Genomic DNA, 27981 nt, shown 5'->3' on the forward strand with positions numbered 1-27981 from the left:
CTCTCGATACAAAAGAACCGTCCTGCGCTTCAAATTCGAAGGATCCTAAAAATTATGATGAAGCAGAAAGTATGACCTGAATAAATTTGTATAACAAGAAAAAGGTTCAGCTAAGGAACAAGAAACATCCAACAGTTATAAAAAATAAGCCATGAACCTCCAAAATCCTTAATGGTCCAAATAGTCGAACATACACTTGCAAGTAACGAAACAAAAAAAAAAATCACTTGCAAGCATTCCAGCATTGCAACAAAACACATCAAATTTAAAAATAGAAAAGCTTGTTGACAACATTGAATGCTGCCAAATTTGTAACAAGGTGGTTTTCATTGCTGCATTGCTTACATAAGAGCCATATACGATGTGAAGTCCTCATATACAGTAAAAATTATACTATATATATATATACAGATATCAGTTTAAATATAGATCTAGCTTATCTATACATCAGGTAGATTTGGCAAAAATGCTCACGGCAATAACCATATGAGACAAGGGAATGCCAGCCTGCTCCTCTAAACAACACATATCCAAACCCTGGTGTTCAAGACCAGTGTTTGAGTTCACAAGGAATTGAACATTCAATTTCATCCAATGCGTTCATACCCAAAATTTACAAACTGAAATCTGATCCTTGATGATATCAAATTGCAGAAACCATTGAACCTCAGCATTTGCATAAAAACAGGCTTGTAACCAAATCCTTCTGAGAAATTGAATGCTTCCTGGCGAATTGGTGAATCCAGTGAACTGCTGCATTTGCTCAAAAGCAGGCTTGTAACCAAATCCTTCTGAGAAATTGAATCCTTCCTGGGTCTATAGTTAAAGAATTTTTTGCTTCAAAACGGAATTGAATTTGTGTTTAACCATTCAATTTCATTGACTGCCTAAAAACCTAATATCTACAACTAACAATTTGAACCCTGTGGGTTTTCAATTCGAAAAACTCTCATGCTTCAACACATTCTCCAAATCCATGGGTGCAATGCTGCAACATTCACAGAATGAAATGTTAAGTTATGATCTGATGGAGAATGTATTACAAATATAAATCCTACACTAATCACATCCATTTCAAACTTGTACGCATGTATTTTTAGATTGCAATGTTACCATTTATCTAGCAATTACTTACATTTTTAAATAAAAATTCCCCACAAATCCACATATCTTAGCAGGTTAAACATTAGCAGAGGTAGTGAATTATCTTCATATCTTTATATTAAAAAAATCATTTAAATTCTTATAAGATGCATGGACTCCTAAAATGTACATATACTTTGCCCACCATAATAAACTGCACACACATTTTACATGGACGGTAAATCAATCAAATTTCGGAATTGCAATAAAATCAAATAAACAGTAACTACATTATTTATTAATGGTAAATCCAGATCAAAAGGATTTGTAAGCAATGCAACTTACATTAAGCATAGAACACTTTCTTATTAGGCAAATAACTTCAGTCACAAATTAAATAAGATCTAAAAATGAATAGCTATGAATGAAGATCTGAAAATGAATAGCTATGAACAAATATTAGAAAGATCAATTAAAAGAAAACTTGAAGAGCTTGTCTTAAAAATGGACACCTGTTTAAAGAATCTTATACAGAAATTGAGACATTTTCATAAAATCAACTAATTCTGATGCGGGAATATTGAAGATAGTAGTAATTGTGTAATTCTGCCTAATCTCATAATATAGTGGGCAACATATAGGGTTAAAAAATCATATTCTACTTCATTTATATTAAACAATTTTTAATTCTTTGTTCCAAGCTGTCAGCTGTCTTTCGGAAGGGCCCCATCCACCATTTTTGCATGTAGTTTTTTAAAGAAATTTCTTAGTTTTGTAATCAAGAATTTTCTCAATTGAACTTGTTAAATTACAAGCATGTAATAAGAAACAGAAAATCGGCATTTTGACCTGATGAAATCCAAATTGGAAAGAAAAACTACAGAAGAGCGGTAAAATAATTGCCCAAGCCAAGACTTGTAAGGACACAGCTTCAAGCCTACACTAAAACTTTCTAATACTCGCATACTCTTTGTAAACCTATTCTAAACTTCCAGAGACTCATGCTGCTAGCAATAAGTCTTTATTACCAGTTCCCTTATTATCAACACTAAAGAATTGAATGAAAAAATGGCCTCTCTTACATGGACTTCTAGTATGAGAATTACAACTGATTCAAAGCAGTATGTTCAAAATTTGGAACAACAGTAAGAAATCTTACACAAATTTTTGAAGCCCTAAAACTTTAAATTTGTTCTCTCTGCAACATGTTCAACTGCAGTCAATCATGCTCTACTTGTCCAGTTTCTGCCAAGGACAATTTCAACCATTGTTGAACTAGTTAGACAAATTCTACCAAGAACAACGACATCAGATTTGTGTCTCTGTCAGGTTCGACTCTTCTGTGTTTAGGTCATTCAATTACTTCTTCCCCTGTATTTCAGATCATCAACTCCTGTAAGATATCTTGAATATTATTTTCAAAACAAGAGGAATTCATGGTCTTTCAGTGTAAGGGGTTGGCTTTAATGAGAACGTGAATGGACAAGCTAACCTGTTCACTAACTAGACCGATCTAATTTCACATTAACACTTCCAATTAGAAATTTTTGGTCCCTAAAAGCTGGAAAACACAAACTTGGTTCTTAAACGCCTTCTTAGACCTACCTGCAATTTCTGTCCCAGCGCCTAGGTATGTTTTTATTTTTACATTAATAGTAGAACTAGAATTAGAAACAAATTAAACAGTTGGAATGTTTCTAATTAAGATAAGGGAAACAATCTTACCATTTGCTGTGATCTCCTCTCTCTCATGCATTTGCTAATAAGATTAAGAAATAAATTTGCCACTTGTAGTGGCCTACCTTACCACTTATCAAGGATCGAGTTCTTTTGAAGAATGGAGTTCTTGTCATCTTCCACCTTATAGTAAATTGTATTTCTAAGATACATATATGGACTGTCAAACACCACCCCCATTTATCAAGTGGAACCACTTCTACAATAACTTCACCAAGATGCTTGTGTGTTTTGTGGTACCTCCTCTCTCATTGTCCCGCATGGCCATGGCCTACAACTAATACAATTTTTTCAACAAACCTCCACAAAAACTCCATCAATCCTGACCAAATTATATTCTGCGGAGATTGGCAAGGGAGAAATTTCTGGTGATTGCAACGGATTTGAAGATTTGGGTCTTCAGCTCAACCCTGAAGAGGATGATCTGATAACCAGGCCTCGTAGTAAATTCAAGACAGAAAATTCAGCTAACAGTGGATTTTGGAGAGGAGGAAGCTAGGACAGACATTTGGCTACAAGTTACAATAGTATTCAAATTCTATATATTTTGGCCTAGCCTAGTGAGATTGCATATGCAATTTCTCTTCAGCAGAAACCACTTGTTAGAGATGGCTCTTTCTAGTGTGCAAAATCCCCATTGATAGAAATATTCTGATTAAGAGAGATCCTTGGTTTTGGGACAAGGTGCATTTCGCTATGTCACCCTAGCTTCCAAATCTGGTCCTCTAACCACTTCAACACCTTTTGAAAAGAAAAAAATCTGCCTTTTCCCATGACTATGGAGCCCACAACTTTAGGCATAAATCATGAAGAACAAAACTCTAAACATGATGAACAAACTGCAAATGCAAATGCAAATTGCAATGCAATGAAACTAACAGATGATGAATGCCTACTGGTATTCAACAAAACATATTTCTTGCAATTTTAAAGTTAAATAATAAAAACTGTTCATTAAAACCAATCAATAGGTCTGTGGGCATGGCTGGAGACATATGAGGGCATCATGAGACAGCAGGGGCATGTCATAGCCATCCCGTGCACACACCTGCTCCCACTTATGTTCAATCCAGACCCTACACCAATTTCTGATGTTTCCAATAGCGTATTATTTGATTAGTGAAACAAGTTGATGACCAGTTAAACTGAGCATTACTCCATTGAGTTGTAAATCTTTACTTGGAGCTTTGATGATACCTTATTTAATTTTGCTTCAAAGGTTATTGTTTTGATTTTATTGCTATTGTTTTAAGCTATCTACATTTACAATCAAATTTTCTAAAAGAATAATCTGCTTAGACACCTATCATAGAGCACTGTTCTAATTTACTCTTCTGATTTATTTGTATTTAGTACATTGAAGGAGCTGCAAGTATGACTACTAGTATTGCTCTCAAGGAGCATGATGGCCTGGAGTGAATTGCATTCGGGCACATGAATCGGATTCATGGATTGGATTCAAATATATAAATTATATAATGGATTCATCCGGATTCAGGTAGGATCCTTGTTTTGGATTATGGATCTATCTGGATCCGCGTATCCGTGGATCGCAAACCCGGACGAATCCACAGTCCAAAACAAGGATACTACATGAATCTGTCACGAATCCAACACAAATCTGTCATGAATCCCCAGGGACCCACAAACCAAACTTGGAATATGTGTGTGTGTGTGTGTGTGTACCGGATTTGTGCCAAGATTTGTCCAGATTCAGAATTGAATCACAGAGTAATGAAACTAGCCATGAGTCGGGCAAGTCTCCTGAGTCAGCAAGCCGAGCAAGGCTCACCGGGTCAAAATGACCCGTGACTCGGGCTCGACGGGTCAAGCCAAGCAACACCCCTGATTCGTGCGTCAAGTTGTGACTCGGGGGTCACAACCCTCGTGACCCGGCCACGGCTGAAGCAGTCCGACTTAGTTAAAAAATAAAAAAATGTTTACTTTTTTTTTATAATTTTTGTTTGTATTTCTTTTGCTTATAACCCTAAAAGGGCTTTCATAACACTCTAATGTGAGAAAAAGAAAGAAAGAGAGGAAGAAAGGGAAATAGAGTGCCATTGTTTTGCAAACAGCTGAAAGGAAGAGGAGAAATGCTTGCATTTGTGACATTGGAGCAGCTATATACTTGCATTTATAGGAGCTCTTCTCACTTGTCAACTCAATTCAAAGAGATAAGAGTTGAAATTTTGGATTTAGATGATTTTTTTCTCTATGCTTATGGGTTTTTTGGATGAATTTTTTCTGTATGTTTTTTATGGGTTTTGTTTTACTTTAGATCATCATAAAATGCAATGCTTAAATGGTAATTTTTGGTCTAAAATGTCTTATTGCAACAACCTTGACATTTTCCCTTACTCATAATGGCTCCTTCAGCTAAAAAACCCAAGCTCTCTAAAGGCAATAAAAAAGATGAGTCCTGGAAGTAAACCATAAACTTTTTGGGTAGAGGTAGATCTCAGACAAAATGCTTATTTTGTAAGGTCATTAATAGTGAGGGGATAAATAGATTGAAATACCATATCGCTAGCATACATGGTCATAATGTTGAACTTTGTAAAGTTGCAACTATTGAGGCTCAACGTTTTTGATATGAAATTGCCTTAGAAAAATATGAACAAGAAAAGGAATTAAGACAAAAAAAATTAGCAGAGTTAGCTCAAATTGGTTCCCCTTCCCATCCACGCTCATCAAGAACTGCTTATGTATCTAGTTTTACACCCCTAAGTTCAATAGGTTGTGTTGGAGAAGGTTTTTCCCTTCCCCCCTATTGTCCTAGTGCTTCTACTAGTGGTACTACTTCTACATCTATTCCTTGCACTGCTAGGGGCATTGCTCGTGATAATAGTATTGGCATTATCTTTCGTCCTAGAGTTAGAGAATCTAGGTTGGTCAATTTTTTTTATACCACGTTCCACTCCTAGTGCACAACCCTCACTTGAGAGCTTGGGCTAGAATAGGGAGATCCATTAAGCTGGAGAAGAGCAATTTGCAAGTTTTGGTATTTCTGCAACATTCCATTTATAGCAGCCAAGTACATCAACTTCATTTATATTTGATTGTTTTAAGTTTTATTTTTAATTTTTTAAATTCAATTTTGAAAATAAAATTTTAACTTGATGTTGAAAATGAAATATGCTAATTTAAATATTTTTATAAATATAATCGAACTCCTTATTGGCAGGGGATGATTGATGTGGTTTCCCTCTGTTGTGCGGGATTTAAAGCCCCCACTGAAGAGGAATTGGGTGGCCCTATCTTACTAGAAATGGTTGAGGAGATGAAACTTGAGTTAAAGGACCACAGAAAGATTTGGAGCCAAAGGGGGTGTACCATTATGATGGATGGATGGACAGATAGGAGGAATAGGACTCTCCTAAATTTTCTTGTTTTTAGTGGAGGTAATTCATCATCCTCTACTTCTCAAAGTCTAAAATTTAATGTATTATTGAATAACTAAAATTTTGTTTTATTGATTATTCAATGATAATTATTTTGTTTCATTTTCACTTTTAGGATCCACCATGTTTTTTAAGTCTATAGATGCTTCCTCACATGTCAAAATGCAAAATACTTATGTGAGGCTATTGAAGAGGTCATAAGGGAGGTGGGGAAAGAAAATGTTGGCCAGGTGGTGACTGATAATGCAGTTAATTTTGTTGGAGGTAAAAATTTAACTTGTAAGTTTCTAAATTTTTTATTTTAATTTTTCATTAAATTTTGAAAACTAGAACTTTTCTAACACATCTTAATTTTTAATTGTTTACTAACTAATTTAAAATTGCTGCAGCAAAACTTTTGATGGAGAGACACCCAAGAATCTTTTGGACTCCATGTGTGGCCCATTGCCTCGACCTCATGTTAGAGGATATTGACAAGATTAAATGGGTGAAATCATGTGTTGCTAAAGCCAAAAATCTTTGCAAGTTCATCTATAATCATGCCTTGGTCCTCAGCATTATGAGGGAATACATGAAGGGAAAGGAGTTGGCTCGTCCCAGTATCACAAGATTTGCCTCTAATTTTATCACACTAAAATCCTTGCTAAGTTCAAGGTTACCTTTGAGGTGCATGTTTGTTGGTCCACAATGGACTTCCTCGTCCTTTGCCCACACCCCTGCAAGGATAGATGCAACAAAATGCATTTATGATGAAGGTGGTTTTTGGGAGCCATGTAAGGAGATTGTGGAGGAAATTTAAATTTTAAAAGCTTAGGTCTTAAAATTTATAAATTAATTTATCTCATACATATTTTTGTTTTATTTTCATTGTGCAACTTTGCAAAGTTTCATCGTTCACAAAATTGTTTTGTAGATCACTGAGCCCCTTGCAACCTGTTGGCTCCTGATTTAACAGTGTTTTAATGACCAAGTATACAGGATAAGATTGCATCTATGGACAGCTATCTCTAATAATGGACAAAATTTACCAAGAACTTGGGCCAACTATAAGGCTACACGCCTTCTTCACTTCAGGCTCTGTAAAACCTAGGCGGGTGAACCTGTTAGGATCCAATTATGTGACCAGTGCAATGAGCATAATCAGAATCCAGAATAACAGATAAAATCCCTAAATCTTCTATACTTAACCAGTACTTCATAAGCATGAAATAGCTAATGACCTGACTCATGAAACTAGCAAGCTAAGTGTGGGTTAAACTTTGAATAGCTTTCAACATGAAAGGGGAAACGTTTGATTAATGATGTTGATTCAACACAACCTCAAATATGCAGCAGTAAAACAAGTGATCCTTTAACTGATCAGTGCCTAATCCATTGGGCAATTCCATGAATTCAACACATACATATGTGATATCAGGACATATTTCATATACCCAAACGTCAAATCTATCCTATCACCTTGTGATTCAGACATCGGTGTTCATTAAGACCTCATTCTCACGAAATATCCTTCTCAAAATAACCAGTAACCCTATCAAACACATCAAGCATTTACTTGGCCCTTTGTTCCAACAGCAAAATACATCAAACATACAACCTGAAGGGGATGAAAATGGATCTCAAATTGTTCCAAGACCACAGATTACTGAGACAGGAGACGAGAATCAAAATGAAACTAATGAAATGCTTGCTCATTTGTATTGATTTCCTTGAAACTATACATTCAGATGCATAAAATTAAAACATGAAAACACCTAACATATTAGAACTTGCTGTATTATCAGCACTACTGCTATTCACATGAGAGAATTATGCTGAAGAATGGTGTCTCAATATTGGGAATACATCAAAACTGGAACCAAAAAATGGTCTCATAGCAATGAGCATTTTTTCTCCAAAAAACTGGAACCAATGGTCTCGCAGTGAAAAAACTCGAACCTGTACCATGAGAAAGAATGAGAATGATATAGGATAAAGGAATTCCCGAATCTACTCTACATCTGACATGTGTCCACTTGAAAGTCTCTCTCTTTTCCATGAAAAGACTCTCTAATCTCTCTCTTCCATAGGTGAATCAAATCCTTAACCATTTTGGCTGTCAAAAGCATAAAGTATCTCAGAAACTTGATGGAATAATAACTGCTTTTGCTGCCAGATTTTAAATCACGATTAAGCCAAAAATCAATTAAAAGGCCTCCAAAATGCAATACAATCTTCTCAAAGTCATTTTTTCCACATTTTGGCTTCAAATAGTCTTCATAACTGCCCTCTAACCAATTCTGATGCTCCTTGACAAATTTTGCCCACTATGCTGAGAATGCCCTGGATTTTACAAATTGGCTTATAACGCAAACTGGTGAATACCTGTGCAAGAACCGACCTCAAAAATGGAAAATTCAGCTCGTTCCAATTTCGGTGGTATATTGGAGCGCCCATTTCGGTTAAAAATTGCTCCAGTTATGCCTCTTTGAAGTTTCAAGCCTCTGTTGATGGTTCCTCAAATAAAAGAATGAAAATGAAAAATTTAAAACCTTGAAATTTAATATTTTAAATCAAATTTTTCATTTTGGATGAACATGCAGGTTGGGATTTTTTATATTTAAAATCTCACTTTCCTCCTTTGACCAATCGGAGAACGCCACTTGTCAATCTCTGATTGGCTCTAGTCTGCACAACAGTGCCACCTGTCACACTAAGATTGGCCGACAACCTCATCCTTTGCTGCCACGTGTCGTCACTACCTCAAGGCTTGACATGTCGCTATGGTAATCATCGTGCATCTTCCCCTATGGCGAGATAGCGACAATCGTCAAATGTGCCACGTGTCACCATCTAGTTCATCTGTTGCATCTGCTTGCCACGTCACCGCTTGCTCACCACATGTCATTCACTGGTTCGATGATGATGCCACATCATTGCCATTTCATCATCTCGTTGATGCACACGCTGTACGGATGCCACTTGTCACTCCTTGGTTCACTGCTCCATATCCAGGCGAGACCCACATTGCCTATTTGACCTTGGCCGGATTTCGTGGTTTTCCAACAATTCGCTGTCGCTAGCTAGAAAACTTTGGATTTCCCAGCTAGCGAGGTAGCGAATTGCCGAATTTTCGACTTTCCAACGACCTCAATCTGCTTATGTCATCAGCTTCCTGCATGCGTATTCTTTCAAAATTTTACCTCTATTCTAAGTCACTGGGACCCACAAAATTCACCACACATCACACGACTTTCAAAAGCCTTTGTGTTGTTGACACTATGCATTTGAGTGCAATAGTATTTAAACATTAAAACAAACTCCTTGTTTCGTCAATGTGGGATAAAAGGTCTGAATTGTGACCCATGCGCTTTCCTCTTGCTCCAGACGCTACCTTCTACCTTTCCAAAATTAACTATTGCATTGGCCCTGCTTGCACGAGCTTCACACTAAACCTTTCAAAGATTAACCATTCAATATCATTAGAAATATCTTCAACCGGTGTTAACAGTAGCCAAACTATGGTTGGTTTCAAATGTCGTTAAGCTCGCTTGCATTCCTATGTGTTCACCAATGACTACCAACTATCTTTTATGGCCCCAGCATATGCTGAAGATTGTGACACTACATCTGGATTTCCCATGATATTGACCCCCTACCTCTGAATTTGTACACAATTCTCAGATTTTGACTATAACTCAAAAGCACACTATGGCTCACAGCTAACCTTTCCTCCTAGTTCCTCTTCATGGCGTGAATGTTTTGTTGTTTTATACTAGCCAGCTCCTATGCTCAGCGGTTCCCTTTATGGCCTGTGTGCATGGGGGCCTCTGCAAAGCGCTTCCATTTGCATAAAACTTCTTTTTGAAGCCACAGACTTCTAAGCCTTTAGCTGCGTAATCCTTCCTCTGGCATTCCCAAACTCTAATGGCGTGGGTTAACTATGATGTGGGCTGTCTCTTCTTAGCGTGGGATTCTTCATTACATCTTTGATGTGAGCTTGGCGTGAGTGGTGTTACATTCTTAGCGTGGGCTGCTTCCTGTTTGAACTAGCGTCTTGGGCCTTCAACAAAGCGTGGACTCCTTTTTATTAAAAACATGGACCTCCACTTTTCTTTCCATCGACTTGCCTCCGATGCCAATTCCATTTAACACTGCTTTAACCATCACTAATTTAACACTACTAGGCGTGTTACATGCTTGCCGCCCCTGATAAATGGACTTCCTCCATATCATGGGCAATTGCTTTCTATTGTCATTGTCACTCAAAGTTGTGTATGCTTCTCTAATTCTTTTGGCATATAATCTATCACAGCCAACTTTTTGTTAGATTGAACAAGAAGGCCCACCAAGAGTGAATCTAAAACTGCATTGGCCTTCAATCATCATATGTGTCTACTTTCTACATTTTTTGATGCCCGGCACTTCCACCTCTTCAAAATAAGCTTCAAATTTGCAACATCATCCTCAGCCTTCAATATGGCCAATGTTTCCTTCTCATCTTGATCATTTGGTTCCACTACAGTCCAATCCTTTACTGTCTCAATTCTATGCATTTCATTAATATCACAAGCTATTGGTCCTGTTGCCTCCTCCCTTTCAATGATATTCCCAAATTGTTCCTCCAATGGAAAGAAACTGTTTTTAATTTCAACATCTAGTTCAAGAACATTTCTATGTAATTTTCTTACTTTCTTCTCTTTTGGGGTTGCTTGTTCACTCTTACATGGCACATGTTACTTTTATGTTCACTTTCGAATGTGTTTTTCATTTCAGCTTTGAACGCCTCTAAAAGTCTCTCATCATAAGCATCAATCTTACCAAGGTCCTCCATGCCATCATTACCAACTGCTGCTCTTAGTTCCTTTGTCATCTCTTGCACTAAACATGATGCCTCATTTTCATCCATACGTCTTGGCACTATTTTCTTCAATCTCACACCACCTCGATTGTTTTCATTCCCAATCTTTATTGGAGAACAATGCTCTTGTGTCTTTGCAAAAGCATTGAACTCTTCCCTCTTTACAATGTCCAGAGTAATTGGGAATCTCCTTCCAAATGAATCTTTTGAGCCCCTACTTTCTATTCTTCCCCTTTTTAAAAAATTTAAAAATCCCAATGCCTTGTTAATCTAATAGAATTAGTCGGGCCCCAAAGTGGGTTCAGCTCAAAAAAATTTCGATTTCAGACAACTGAACCCTCAAACTAGCCTATTGATTATCTGACATTGATTCGAATCAAAATCCATCATTGAACTTAATTAAAACTCATTTTACCACTTTATCTGCAAACGGCGACTTTTTGCTAACAGGGCCTGTCAGCTGGCTTTAAACACTGATCAGAACATCTAACCGGGCTCTGAAAACTGGCACAATGATTCTTTGTATCACACACTTGCACAGTGTCGAATCTCACCTTATGACAAATTCTCAGTCAAAAAATATTCACCGTCGAAGTTGCCTTCTCAGAACTACCTACAAGAAAACATGTTAAAAAGCAATAAACTGAGTTCGGATTTAGCCTTGAAAATTGGGCAAATGAACACTTAGGGAAACGAAAACTGGGGCATTAGTTCTCTGTCATGAGGACAATATGGATCTGCGATTTGGGCTCATGACAAATAATGGGGCACATTTGGCAAGCGGTCAAAGTGGGCTACTCGAATTTTTGCAGATTGAAACAATGACAGAAAAACATTTTTTGCAAATTGAAATGACCTAGAAAAGTGTGCAAATGGATTCGTCAAGATGTGAAAATTGGCACACTTTTAGTATTTTTGGAGGACAACACAGTGGTACAATCCATTCGATCTCACCTATCACGGATTTCAAGTTATAATGTCACGAACAGGGGTTCCAATCAATCTGCTTTCCTTGACACCAGTAAAACTTTAAAAATTGTATTTGGAATCGCATTTGAAAACTAATCAAACGGATTTGTCATGAACTAAAACTTGAAACATAACAAGTCTCTGACGTCTACAATACAACGCAAAAGGAAATTCAACATTTTGGTCAACTGGGTCAAAGTTATCCCACGTCAAACAGGGCTTCCCAAAATTATGTGCACTGTGCATCAGCATGAAAACAATAAACTACCAACTTTGAGGGATTCAAAACCTAGTAAACGGATTCAAAGTGACTCGAAATCTGAAACATAGGTTCTCGGATATGGACACTAGATACTCCCAAAGTGGTGGGTCATGACACATTTCTGGGTGCGAGATATTCAAATGCAGTGGTGGGTCATGACACATTTCTGGGTGCGAGATATTCAGATGCAAACATAGGCTCCTGTCGCTGTTTGACACTTGGGTGAAAATGCAGATTTGGAATTTGCTCAAAATGAGACTTCACAAAATGATTCAGAATGTCAATTTAACTTCATGGAACGAGTGGACACACTGAATGGAAGGTGCTAGAAGCATTAAACACCTCTTGGGGCTCGGGAGTACAACCGAGTACAACCTCATCAAAAAGCATTCATAGGGCTCAAATTCTCAATGGTACTCAAAATTGACCATGCAATTTTTAGTCCCACACAACCCTCCTACGAGTTGTGTAGTGCCTGCCCCCGTTCACATTTTTCTGGACACATTGTTGCTATTATTGTCGGACTATGTTAGACTAGTTTTATGTTGATGGTTAGTAGCATTGTTTTGAGACTATCAGATATTATGCTATGGATTCAGTTGATATATGATGAGATTACTTAGACTCTACATTTCATATATGCATGATGATTATTACATTATTTTCAGTTATTGATGATGATTAGTTAGATGGTTTATTATCATGTATTATTATGGATACTTACCCCAATCTTGCATGTGTATGGTGTGCGTGTTTGTTCTTATGTATGGCGTTTCTGATGTGGTTAAGGAAGGGAGTCGTAGTCACCTGCTAGTCGGAATCTACACGATGCACCACTTCCTGCCATTGCCCGTTTAGCTTAACATATATATATATATATATATATATATATATATATATATATTGTATGTTATATATAAGCATGATTTTTATGCAGGTTGCAGGTACCGAGTATCGACTTCCCTGAATTGCCAAGATGAGCGTACCCTGTCGCACTGTCTCAATGGTAAAAGAGGTGAAATAAATTCTCAAATCCAAATCCTAAACCCCTAAACCATTTGTCCTAGTGAGGTAGGACAAGTATCCGAAATATTTTACCTTCTGAATGTGTCAGATGACATAATTCGTGATTTTTAACCCTTTAGACTAATTTTGTATGGATTGTTCTATGATGGGTTTTCATATTTTATCTTGGAGGTCTATGGTGAATTTTCTATTAATTAAGTCTAAAATTAAAAGATTTAATTAATAATTTAAATGTTTGAAAAAAATTAATATAATATCATGATCTTTTGATATTTTGATTTTAATTAATTAAATGGGAATTAATTGAGAAGAGAATTAAATAAAAGAAATTAGAAATTAAAATTAATAATAATAATAAAAATAATAAAATAATAAATAAATAATAATAATAAAGTAATAAAAGAATTAAAATAAAAGTTATAAGCTTGCCTAGGAGTAAACGCACCTCTTGATTGCACAAATGTCAACAACACAAGAGTTAATGCACAAATTAAGCACATGGTGTCTACAACCTTATGACTTGTCTAGAAGGTTGGAAAAGACTCATGCTTAGTTGTCAACACCTTCTGGTTGTTTCTAGAGACATTCTAAGTGCTTCCTGAGAGTTCTTTATATTCAAGCACTCCTAGAAGCTTAGGGAGCGTGTTTGGAGGACCCGGGAACATTGGAAAAGGAAGGAGCTTGCTCTGCGGATTCTGAGGAGAAGTGAATTAACATCAGTGTCCAGGTAGACACTTGTGAATTTTGCATTTGAAATTTCGCTTCTTGCACTTCCTGTCTTCTTCGTGTCTTCTGAATGCTTTCTGAGGATTTTCATATCTTGGTTGTATGCATTTTGTTATGGGTAGTTAAATCCTATTTGAGAAAACCTCATATGCATAAATCTGGGGAAACTATGGGGCTAGGGTTTTTCAGATGCTTATGGACAAACCTATTAGAGGGATCAATTAGGCAAATCTGAAGAATGAGCATTTTAGAAAAAGAAAAAAAAAAAATTCTTAAAATTGGAAAAGCCCTTCTTGTTTTAAAAAAAAAATTATGTATATGTTTTCTTTTTAAAAAATAGAAAAAATAAAATAAAAAATAAAAATAAAAATATATACATATATGTTACAGATCTGCATACATATTTAAGACACTATAGTACTTGGTAACAATCTTTTATATATATATATATATATACGCTGCTTATTTATAAAATAAAACGCAGTAGGAAATATAAATTGAAAACCGAATCACATATGTTTAAAAAATGTTTTGAAAACGTTATTAAAAAAAAAAAAATTAAGTCAAATTACTGGGGGGGACGAACCCGTGCCCCGTACCCTTTGTGTTGCAGGTTACCTACCGTCGCAGGTACTGCGACGACAAAGGGTATGATGTACCCGCTGTCACCGCAGGCCCTGCGACTGCAGGGTACCTACGTACTGCGACAGCGCAGATTATATATTGACTGCAACGTTTTAAAAATTGTGTTTGAAATCAAAATTTTTACATTTGATTTTTATAATGTTTTAAAACATTATTAATATTGTTAAATGTTGATAGTTTATATATATGTGTGTGTGTGTGTGTGTGTGTAATTGTTATATATTAATTATTCATATATATTTATATATGTATGTATGTATGTATGTATGTATATATATAAAATATTAATGAAATTTTAAATATTTAAGATTTTAAATAAATAATATAGTTTTAAATTAATCAATTTACTTAATTAGAATTTAATCTAATTAAGGTTAATTAAAAGTTATAACATTTAAGCTATCAAATATTTTAGTCCTCAAAATTGTAAATTGAGTTATTTAAAAAAAAAAAAAACTCATTACCAAAATAAGTATAACGTATATTCCTAGAGCATTTAGAAAATTGAATTCTAAGAGTTAGAGGGAAAAGCTTAAATCCATCAAAACACAATACATGGGTTAGGAAAACGTACAAAATGTTCCTCCACTCAACATCTAAATTTGAAAACGAAAACTGAGACCTCCACACTTAATTCAACTATGAAATTTTAGCAAACCAAAACATGTGCTTGCATTGTGGTTTCTCTATGCTTCTTGTTTTGGGTTTGGGTTGACTAGTTTGTTGACCAGTTATAGGACGTCTACTAGAGGCTTGGGGGTTATGAATGTGATATCATGATGATGTCTTTTGAACTCGATCTTTTAAACTCAACCATGGTTATATGATGGCATGCTGATTGATATTGTTTTCAGTCTTCTTGTTCAAGCTATGATTTATGTAACCTTTTTATGAGTTATCGATCAATTGTATTGGATTACTTTCCAATTACTTTGATGGGAATGAATTGTTAATTGATCTTGATGATGTCATGTTGTGACATGTTTTGACTCAACCATTTTAGAGTCTTCGATCAGTATTACTTGAGATACTTTTTGGTTCCTTGTTAAGAACCAATGATTATAGTAATATCAGTGATACCTTCAATTGCCAATAGAGAACTGTTGTGATCATGATTATCTATGGATGCTTTTCTTTTGCTCATGGAGATTTGATGCTCTTTTGTGGATTATCTTTGGTTATTTTCCAGTCGCTTGTATAGGACTGTGGTGATTTTGTGATTTATGATTCCATGAGCCTAGGGTAGGTTATCTACTTGTAGTGTCGGGAAGTGGCTTGCAATGGGGGCCGGGGCCCTAAGAGGCTGCCAGGGTAACTCATTGTAAGTTGTTTTAATAAGCGAAAACATTCACACCTAATACTGACTTAAATGAACTTAATAAGATAATTGTTTGTTCTCACCCATGCCTCGAGTGCTAGTACAGACTAGGATGGGAGTAGAGGGAACGCTTGGTTGCGACCTTGCATTCCGTAGTATGCCTCATCTGTATGAGAGGATACTAGTGGCCGCATAGGGATCACTAGGGGGCCTGGGTCTATTGAGAGACTGCCAAGGTGACTCTAGCGTGATCCGTGCGATGACACTTTCTCGCTTGCATAGTAAGTTTCCTACATGTCTTTGTTGCGCCTCTGGGATTAGATGTCAGTTTGTGATTGGAACCTTTGAGTTAGTATACTTTTAGGATTCTTGGACTTAGAGAGTATTTGTATTATGTAATTTAATAACCTGTTTGGGACTTGAGATTATCTCCTTAGCGCGGTGGGAGTGGACCATTTAGGTTCCGCGCGATCGAGTGATAGTGCTTTTTCACTCTTACCATTTGAGATCCGTTTGAGACACCATGGCTGATGCATTCTCTTTTTGGCATCTATCTTCATTCTGTTCATGGATTATGATGGTGGACACGTATCCTTATATTGATGATTTGCATATGTTAGATGATGTTATCTTATGCTTTACTTTGCATGTTAAATTTTTTTTCTGCATATGATGTAGTATGGTTTAGGAGTGACATTCCTACTATGTTAATACCAATGATCTCTTCGGTGATTTGGAATGTTACACACGGAGGGATGGCTAGGGCCCACAATGGTCTAATGATGCTATTTACGATCGGGAGGAACCGTGAACTTAGATAATTTTGTTTGATGATATATGGTTATCTTTTATGATGATGCATCATGTATGACATGTGATTACATTTACTTTAGTAGGATGATGTATTTTATTTCCACACATGTATATTCTTTAAAGCCTTTCATACCCTGTGACATGTATGGTGGATGATTGAGCATTCGGAATGTAATGTATGAACATTGGACTTTTCATTATTATTTATGTGGATGTAGTGTTAGATGGAATCATTAATATTAGTTGATTTAGATGTAATTCAACGTTAAGGGATCCTTAAAGAATGTAACCTGTTTTGTATGTATGTTTATGTCTACTTTCAGTTGGATATTGTTATTGCTTTCACTACTATAGTATGAATGGTTTTACGTTCATTTTTTTTATTTTTTTTTAAATGCTACCGAACTTAGTGAAACTTTAGGTTAATTCTTTGGATCCCTTGGCGGGGCATTACAAGTTGCTGATGGGGAGAAGCCCACTATGGGCTACATATATGAGGGCATGGATAGGGCCAAGGAGGCTATTAGGGCCATCTATGTAGGAGTTGGGGACAAGTATGGCCCTATTTGGGACATAATTTATAGGAGATGGCAAAATCAGCTTCATAGACCCATCCACGCAACAAACTATTACCTCAATCCGACATACCGTTTTTGCAATGATTTCAAGGCACATGAGGAGATTCTTTGTGGCCTATACACTGTGATATCAAAGATGGCCACTAATGCCATAGATATATTGCTTGAGATGTGTAAGTTTTAATAGATCTTAGTTGGTGTAGACTTATCAAAATGTTTCAGTCCATATTCTACTTTATAGTAGATTGGTGTTTTCCTTTATACAAAGTCAAACTTAATTATTCTTGCTGTGGTAATAACCATTCTTCTTTGAAATCAGTATGTCGGGTTTATTGATATGATTTCAAATATCAAATAGAAGTCAATACATATACATATTGAAAGCATCACCAAGGAGGGGCATATCCCTATGTATTGACAATTTGACGTCGATTTATATGATTAGTTAGTTAGCAGTCAACATAACATAATCCCGATATAGAAGACTCAACCACAATAAACATAGCAATGGATACGGGATGTCATCCGACAACCCAAGCAGTGCGACGGTATGTAAACCGTCCATAGACAATCATATCATCGTCTATCATAAACTTAATACAAGGTTAATCTGCTCTCTGAATTATCCGATATGTAATCAAATCAATGATAATGTAATATTAATGATGAACTGGCAGTAGATAATAAATAGTAATTATATATATATATATATATATATATATATATATATATATATATATATATATATATATATATATATACACCGAGTATAAGTTTCAATACTTAAATGCTAACATCTTTAACACTCCCTCTTTAGAAATGAGGGATTGAAACTTCTACATACAAGTAAGCATGACTCAAATATATCTGATGAATATGGTAGCGAGCAAAGTCCGGTCTAAAGAACCATAATAGCTGATTTTCATAATGTCCAACAAAATTCGGCCTATAATCATGATGCATATCAATGTGTCCTATAGAATCCGGCCTATAACAATGACACCGATAATTTTCATGATGTCCGAAAAGATCCGACCTATAATCATGATGGATATCAATGTGTCCGGCAAAATCCGGAATATAACAATGACACCAATAATTTTCATAATGTCCGGCAAGATCTTACCTATAATCATGATGGATATCAATGTGTTCGGCAAAATCCGGCCTATAACAATGACACCAATAACCTTCAATACTTTTGGTATTAAAAATTTGTCATCTATTAATAAGATCGTCACCTTATAATAGAGATCTTTAACAAAATATGGACCATCATCACCATCCATTTAAGAAGTTTGCAAACAATAATTTAATATAACAAACATTCATGAATAAATTTACAAAAAATGTAATTACACATTTTTGATACCAAGTTTAGAGCTAAAATACTCTATTTTCACTCTCGCGAGAGGTTTAGTGAAAATGTCAGCATTTTGATCATTTGTGTTAACATAGATCAGCTTGATCACAATCATGTCAACCATGTCTCTGATATAGTGGTAAGGAGTCTCAATGTGCTTTGACCAATTGTGGAACACTGGATTTGTTGAAAGTTTGATACAACTCTGATTGTCACAATGAATCACAATGGAATCTAACTTCTTTCCAAATAATCCAAATAACAATTTCCTTAACCAAACTGCTTCACGCGCTCTTATGGAGGCTGTCATATATTCTACTTCAATAGAACTCAAAGCAACTGTAGGTTGTTTTCCAATGAACTATGATATCATTGTTGATTCGAGACCAAAGCAGCATCCGGTAGTACTCTTTTGATTTATGGAACAACCAGCCCAGTCAGAATCTGTATAGCCTTCAAATTTGATTTCAACATTTATGTATTTTAGTCCAAGACTAATAGTGCCACGTAGACATCTCAAAACATGTTTAGCAACCATCAAGTGTATTTTCTTAGGTTCACACATAAAGTGACTAAGAACATTTGTGGAATAACAGATATCAAGTCTAGTGTTTACCAAAAACATGAGAGATCCAATAATTTGTCTGTAGAGGGTAAGATCAATAGATTTTGAATGTGTTGCTTCCTCTTTTAGCTTGTGTAGAGTAGTTTCCATTGGAATTGCAAGTGGCTTGCTGTCCATCATCCCAAATCTATTCAAAATATCCTGAGTTTATTTTCCTTGATTTAAGAATATGTAATCTTCCTTTTGACATACTTCTAGGCCCAAAAAGTAATGTAGCAAGCCTAGGTTTTTCATGTCAAATTCAGCAGCAAGATCTTGTTTGCATTTAGTAAATGATGATCTTCACTTGTTATTAAGAGATCATCGACATACAAAACCAAAATGATCATATCTCCATTAGAAATTTTAAAATAGATATGAGGATCAGTGTCATTTTTAGAGTATCCTAATTTGTTGAGATAGCTGCCAATTCTTCCATACCAAGCTTGAGGAGCTTGTTTCAGGCCATACAATGCTTTCTTTAGTTTACATACATAAAGATTTTCATCTTTTATCACAAAATCTTCAGGCTGTTCAATATAATCTTCTTCATTTATGACTCCATTTAAGAATGCAATTTTCACATCCATTTGATGCACTTTCCATCCTTTTGTTGCTACTAATGAAAGAATTGTCCTAACTGAAGTGAAACGAGCAATCAGAGCAAAGGTTTCTTCATAATCAATACTTGCCTTCTATGAAAAACCTCGAGCAGCTCCCATTTGCTGCATATTTGATTTTATAGAGCCATTTAGAAGAGACAACAAACTTGACTTTAGGTCTACGTACAATGTCCCAGACATCATTTTGTAGTATTCATTGATATTCTTCAACCATAGCATCTTTCCATGCTTGACAAGTTGGAGCTTCTTCAACAGATGTAGGTTCAGATTTACTGAGTTCAGTTACTAGTGCAGTATAACATGATTTATTTCTGGTTTTCTTGACTTTACCATAGCATCTTTCCATGCTTGACAAGTTAGAGCTTCTTTAACAGATGTAGATTCAAATTTAGTGATTTCAGTTACTAGTGCAGTATAACATGATTTATTTCTGGTTTTCTTGACTTTCTTAGTAATTTCATCTGGTTCAACATCAATTTCTTCAATCATTTTTCTTGCCCGCAATGGTCTCTTTTTGATATTTGTGATGTTTCTATTTTCTGCATCTTGTATTGCACTTGTTTCTTCTGATATATTCTCCCTCTGAATTTCAGGTTGTGGATTCTCATAGAAGTCTGTTGAAGTCTCATTATTTGCGCTTATAGATAGTTTTAAGGCAGTGTTTTCCTCGAATATGACATCTCTACTTACTTCTATTGATCTTTGTCCAGGAACATAGACTCTGTATCCTTTTGACTTTTCACTATACCCAACAAATATTCCTTTCTTTCCTGATGGTTCTAACTTAATTCTTCTCTCTTTAGGTATATGTATATACACAGGACAACCAAAAATCCTGAGATGACTTAAGTCAAGTTTATTTTCTGTAAAGACTTCTTCAGGTGTTATATTTTCTAGAATGGAGTGTGGACATCTATATTGTATGTATACAGCAATATTAGTGGCTTCTACCCAAAATGAAAAGTGTAGATTTTGATCATGAAGCATAGCTTCTGCTGCCTCAACAATAGTTCTATTTTTTCTTTCAGCTACCCTATTATGTTGAGGATTATAAGGTATTGTATACTCCCTCTTAATCCCAACAAATGTACAAAAAGCTTTGAAATTCTTAGAGGTATATTCTCCCCTATTGTCAGCTCTTAGAGTTTTCATTTTCTTTGACACTTGATTGTCTACCAATTCTTTGAATTCTTTAAATTTTAATAATACTTCATTTGATTCTTTAACTTTCAGAAAAAAGATCTAAGTCTTCCTAAAGTAATCATCGATGAAGGTTATGTAATAAGAGTAACCTCCTAGAGATAGAGTTGGCATGGGCCCACATAGATCAAAGTTAATTAGTTCCAAGATTGATTTAGACTTGTGTTCACTAGGAGGGAAAGGTCCTTTAATGTTCTTTCCTAGAGCACAGCCTTTACATATACTTATATGTTTAGGATTTAGGTTTGGAATTCCAGAAGTGATTTTTCCTATCTTTGGTAGTGAACTGAAACCAATATGCCCAAGTCTTCTATATCGAATTTCATTAGAGTTTGTTATTTCATGATTAAGAGCTTGATTTTGAATGTTACATAGTTTATCTAAAGGTCCCATCTCTAGTCCCTATGGTGATAGCATTTTTTAGACTTGAATTTTTTGGCCAGTACAAGATTTTGTCTTCATTGAATGTGACTTGAAACCCTTCATCTGTTAATCCAGAGATTGAAATTAGATTTCTTTTTATTCCAAGTACAAATAGACCATCTTTCAACTTTAATGTGACTCTGATCCTTAATTAAATAGAGCAGGTCCCAATACCTTTGACTGGATGAGCAGAGTTGTCTCCAATAGTAACTCCTTTAGATCTGTAATTTTCAAGTGTTTCAAATTTATCCCTGAATCCTGTTATATGTTGAGAAGCACCACTATCTATTATCCACACACTTTCATTTGAGTTTATCTCACTTGATAAAGTAAAGTAGAATACTAGATTTTCATCTTTCTTGCTTTCGGCTAGTAAGGCTAAGATTCTTTCCCTTTCAGGGCACTTACTGAAGACATGTCCAAATTTCTCACACTTATAGCATTTAACTTTGGAGAGATTAGTACTATTGAACTTATTATTCTTTTTCTTATAGTCATGCTTCTTTCCTTTAAATTTCCTCTTTTTCCCTTGATGATTTGGAGCTGAGAAAAGAGCCTGATTTTCTCCCTCTTGATTTGATACAATACCTCTGGAAATTAATCTTGACTCTTCTAATGTACAATCAATTTTTAGTTGATCAAATGAAGGAATTGAAGGTCTAATGACAACTTGAATAAATGCTTCCCATGATAGTGGTAATCCTCTAAGTGCTAATATAGAGAGTTCTTGATCTTCTATTTTGTTTCCAATGGAATTTAGGTGATTCTTAATTTCAAAGATCCTTCCAAAATAAGATGAGATTGTTCCTCCCTTATTCATTTTAGTATTCATCAGTTGATTCTTCAGAGTAATCAATCTACTTGAATTGTTGACTTCAAATGCATTTTTAATTGTTGTGAATACTTCAAAGACTTTCTTCAAATTTGAAATGGAAGGAAGTATGTGATCCTTTATAGAGTCTACTATGATTTTCTTGGCTTTATTGTTCCGCCTTTTCCAAGTGGTTTTTTCTGTTTCATCTTCAGGAATTGGAAGATCAAATTCAATGAAGAATTCTAGTTCTAATTCTTCAAGGATTATGGTAATCCAAATTTTCCATGAAAAAAAGTTTACAGCACCTTCAAGTCAGTCTTCTATACTCTTATGTTATTTGACATTTTTCCAGCACTTTTGTTAGTCTCTCTACCATGTAGGCTCTGATACCACGTAAGTTTTAATAGATCTCAGTTGATGTAGACTTATCAAAATGTTTCAGTCCGTATTCTACTTTATAGAAGACTGGTGTTTTCTTTTATACAAATTCAAACTTAATTATTCTTGCTGTAGTAATAACTATTCTTCTCTGAAATCAGTAAGCCATGTTTATTGATATGATTTCAGATATCAAATAGAAGTCAATACATATACATATTGAAAGCATCACCAAGTAGGGGCATGACCCTACATGGTCATGCCTCAATATCCGTATGTATTGATGTCGGTTTATATGATTAGTTAGTTAGCAGTGAACATAACATAATCCCAATATAGAAGACTCGACCACAATAAACATAGCAATGGACACGGGATGTCATCCGACAACCCAAGTAGTGCAATGGTATGTAATCCGTTCATAGACAATCATATCATTGTCTATTGTAACCTTAACACAAGGTTAATCTGCTTTGTGAATTATCTGATATGTAATCAGATCAATGATAATGTAATATTAATGATGAACTGGCACTAGTTAATAAACAGTAATTTAATATAATTATATATATATTACTATCTACTGAGTATTAAGTTTCAATACTTAAATGCTAACATTTTTAACAAGATGGATGCCTATAATAATGCAACGGGGCCCATTTTTTAAGATCAAATTTGCAAAGAAAGTCATACAAAATTGCAGCCAGGTAAAAATTGCAGCTTAAGCTTTATACAATATGCAGTGGTGCACATATATATATAACTATCTACTGAGTATTAAGTTTCAATACTTAAATGCTAACATCTTTAACAAGATGGATGCCTATAATAATGCAACGGGGCCCATTTTTTAAGACCAAATTTGCAAAGAAGGTCATACAAAATTGCAGCCAGGTAAAAATTGCAGCTTAAGCCTTATACAATATGCAGTGATGCACATATATACTATCTAGTTTTTCACTTTCTAGTTTTAAAGTTAAAATTTTGCAATGAGACTAATTTTTTTCTTTTCCTTTTTTCAAAATTTAGATACATGGTGGCAAATGTTTGGGCCTTCAACAAATCGCCATCCGCATATTGAGCCAGCCAAGTAGCGCTTCTGGATGTGAGCGCAACTGGAGCATGTTCGAGCACATCCACTCAAATAGGTGTAACAGGTTGTCTGTGGAGAAAATGAATAAGCTAGTCTTTGTGCATTACAACCTGCACATTAGGACCAAGGAGATTTTGGCTAGTGAGATTTTGGATAATGACACCTCTTCGATTACTCTAGAGGAAGTTGATCGAAAGTCTAAGTGGATCATTGAGGCTACTGATCCTACCTTTGATGATGAGGACCTAGAGTGGGTCGACGAGGCAGACAAAGCGACTGAGGCCGTGGCTATGGCAGCAGGGGAAAAAAGAGCTACAGTTGTTCCTAGTGCCACCTCACAGGCATTGGTAGAGACTACAGTTGATCCTAGAGGTACCTCACGAGCTAAGGCTATGGCTAATCAATCATCCAAGACCTACCTTAGACGCCTTACTAAGAGGCATATTATAGATTATACTGAGGTTGAGACTAAGGATGAGGATGAGGTTGAGACTAAGGATGAGGACTAGAAGCCATAGCTATAAGTCTTGTTTTAACTTTTTGCTTAAGTTAAGTTACTTAACATATGATTGGAACATTTGATGATGACTATTGATGTGAGGGATTTCATGGATTTGATATACATTTTGATGGGGTTTCATGGATTTTATATATCTATGTTTTCTATTTCCTTCAGCTACTATTTAGTATTTTACTATTTAGCAATTTACTTTTGTACTTATGTAATTGATGTAGGTTTAAGTATGTAATCAAATTACCTTCTATTTCATGATGTTCTTGAGTCTTTAAGCTTTATTCAATAATGGGTGCATGGAATGTTCTTTAAATCCTAAAAAATCTCAAAATTTCAAAGGTTTTGCTAGTTTGCTGAGTCCTTGCCGAGTCACTAGCAAGTCCGAGCCAGGTCACGAGTCGAGTTACCCTTGCCGAGTCCGAGTCGAGCCTAAGACTCGTTACTTTGGACATGATCCTTATTTTGGGTTGTGGATCCGTCTAGATCCACAGACCACGAACCCGAACAAACCCAAAATCCAAAACAAGGATCCTACACAAATCCGTCATGAATCCACGCGGATCCTCGTGAATCCATCATGAATTCCCAAGAACCCACAAGCCAAACTGAGAATATATATATATATATATATATATATATATATATATATATATATATATATATATATATATATATATATATATATATATATATATTTTATTTTTTTTAATTTTTAATTTATTTATTTATTTATTTATAATATTTTTATAAATATAATTTTTTTTATATAATGCATATATATTCCCCCAAGTTTCTGGGATGGGGACAGCAAAAATTTTTGCCGGACGGCAAAAGTGACATTTTCGTTTTTTTATTTTTATTTTTTGTGTTAAAAAATTGGGGACGGATGCAAGTCCCCGAGACAGGGACATCCCCGTCCCCGAAACGCTGGATTTTTTTTTTTGGGGGGGGGGGGTGGAGGACGCGTCCTCTGAGAACATAGATATATATCTATATTTATCCAAATCTGAATCCAGCCTCAAAGGCATGAATCCGATAACTAAGCTTTCAACTATTGAAGATATTTATTATTGTTTAATGTTAAAATATAATTGATCACTATTGAGAGCTTCCAATTACTTGGACAGGGTTCATTATCAGCAAATGGATATAAAAAGTTCACTCGGAAAAATCTTGAGGGCTAGTTAAATTTGATACAATAAATATCTGAACTTCAGCATATCTAATTTAGTAATTTTAAAGATCTTATTCATTCTGTAATAATTGTTTTCCGCACTAAATCACAGAATGGATCTCAGTGGAAATGTACCTAATTCACACTTAGCCTGGCTGGGCCTCCCTTGGTTCAGACTGGGTTCAACCGGGACAAACCAGCCTGCCTGGGTTCAAACCCTGGGAGAACCCACAGGCAAACCGAACTAGAACCAAGAACCACTTTGAACCCAACCCTGGCTCAGCCCTAAAACAGGGAAACTGGGTAACTAAGTCCTATTAGTTAGCTTCTTTTTTGTATTCAGTTAATGATCATTTCCTTTAGGATTATCAACTTGAATATTTTTAAGGAACTTTCATCTGTTAAATTTTAAAATATTTCATTATCCATAAACAAGTGATTACAAATGGAGACATAATAACAGAGAGCAAAAGCAGAAATTTTCTAAAAGACTAACTAAGAAATTAGAAATTACCATATTAACATAACTAATAAACTTAAAACGCCTAAATCGTCATTAATATAACATTAGATAATTTACTTAAACTTCAATCGAAACAATAATCTTTGAATATGCCAACCTTCAGACCCATATTGCTGAAAATACTAGCAGTGAATACATACAATTGAACTCTCAAGCATGTCCTTTGAATGTTCTAAATGTCACCTCATTGTATTAAAAAATCTTATATTTGAATAGAAGGCCATATATATTGTACATAAATATTTAATTACATAGTAACATTAAAGCTGATAGCCTTCAATCCCAAGCATTCGCAAAGATTTGTATATGTTTTCTATTAGAAAAAAAATTATTAACTTAAACCTTTTTGGCCTGCCGGGATGTATTACAATAAGGGATCAGCCTAAGTGCGAGCACAGGCAGTTTCTGCCAGATAAATATTCCTTGGATCCTTTCTCTAAGCTAGAGAAAATCAATAACAATTTGCCTATGGCTCATATCAGGTTTAACTGAAAGCAAGCCCTTCCAAAATAAACTGTTTTGCTGATGTAAATTGTTCAAATCTTTGGGAAAACAAGTCAAACAGAAAGACCAAAATAAAATCGCCAATTGAAATTTCCTCAAACAAAAATAAACGGTGTTTCTCCAAGTCTCTAGAACGGAGATACAGTTAAGAGGAACAAAGTTTAAGGGTTGACAAATCTTCAAATTTTGGAAATGGCAGGGAGAGATGGCTGTAATAATAACTCAAACTGATTGAAAGCAGCTGAAATTTTAGTACAGTGTGCTACACGTAATATCATAGCGATTTCGGTAAAATAGTACCCTTCATGGAGTCCAATTTGCTATCATTGGCGAATTTCTTTGTTGTATTAACATCCTTCATAGGGTCCAAGCCAAAGGAAAAGAAACCAAACTTGATTGAAAAAAAATACTACTAAGACTTTTATCTAAAGACCAAATAAAGACGAAAACTGGTCTTTCAAAAGGACAGATACCAGAGATCTGAGAGCTGCTTGTTCCAAATACATCAACTTGCAAAATAACCATGGATCAAACTGGATATGCAATTTTTGATTGTCCGACCTTTCATTATTTCAAGATAATCAAACCAAACGTGAAAGTGATCAATAAAAATGTCAGTAATAAAAGAACAAATAAGAAGATTATACCTTAATCGCAGACGAACAACATGCGAAGGGAGCTGAAGCCTCCCGTGAAGTAGAATTGTCGACTCCATTATGATCGACCCGCAAAACCTTCTTCAACGCAAAATACAAACAATGAGACAAGGAAATCCAGCACGCCGCCTGGTACACAAAATTCAAGCCCCATTCACCCTGCCCAAAATCATCCCTATCCCACCCGCCACCGCCGCCGCCATTCCCATACGACCATCCCCTTCCACTATAACCCCCACCGCCAAAGCCAAACCCTAGACCCGTTTCTTCAATTCCCCCATTATCTCCCCCGGAAAACCACTCTGAAACCCCCTCCTCCTCTCCCCCAAGCTTGGAGGTCGTTTTCCGTCGAATTCTACGGCCGGTGGTAAACGATCGCGGCGCCCGACGAAGAGGAGGCGGAGGTGCCGTCACGGCGACGGGCAGTAATCCGGCGAAGAATGCCTCCGCCGAGCCGCAGATCAACGACATGAACAATACCTTCGAGCACCGCCGCTGCGACCAGTCTTTGCAGACATTGGAGCTCGTGAAAACCGCGCCAAGGTTCGAATCGCCCAAAGTCTGTACAACCATTCTGCAAATTTCTGATATATTCTGGGAAATCCAATCTCGGAGGAAGATTTTATAGAATGGAAGCGGTGTGTAATCAAATTCTATTTCTTGGCATTGTTTTAAAAACAATCCCCTTGACCAGACAGGAGATGTTGAAAGGAA

General features: G+C 35.7%; 1 protein-coding gene across 1 annotated transcript; it reads right to left on the reverse strand.

Annotated features, from left to right (window-relative positions):
• Positions 1-377: 377 nt before the first annotated feature.
• Positions 378-27981, reverse strand: LOC149571484 (glycine-rich protein). Its single transcript, XM_089813000.1, has 2 exons — positions 27259-27981; positions 378-988 (listed from the first exon to the last, which is right to left on the reverse strand). The coding sequence occupies exons 1-2, from the start codon at positions 27838-27840 to the stop codon at positions 950-952; spliced, it is 621 nt and encodes a 206-aa protein (XP_089669126.1). The 5' UTR covers positions 27841-27981; the 3' UTR covers positions 378-949.

This window comes from Cupressus sempervirens, chromosome 2, assembly GCF_028749045.1.
Source record: "Cupressus sempervirens isolate cs-2001-9-10 chromosome 2, ASM2874904v1, whole genome shotgun sequence".
Lineage (NCBI taxonomy): Eukaryota > Viridiplantae > Streptophyta > Pinopsida > Cupressales > Cupressaceae > Cupressus > Cupressus sempervirens.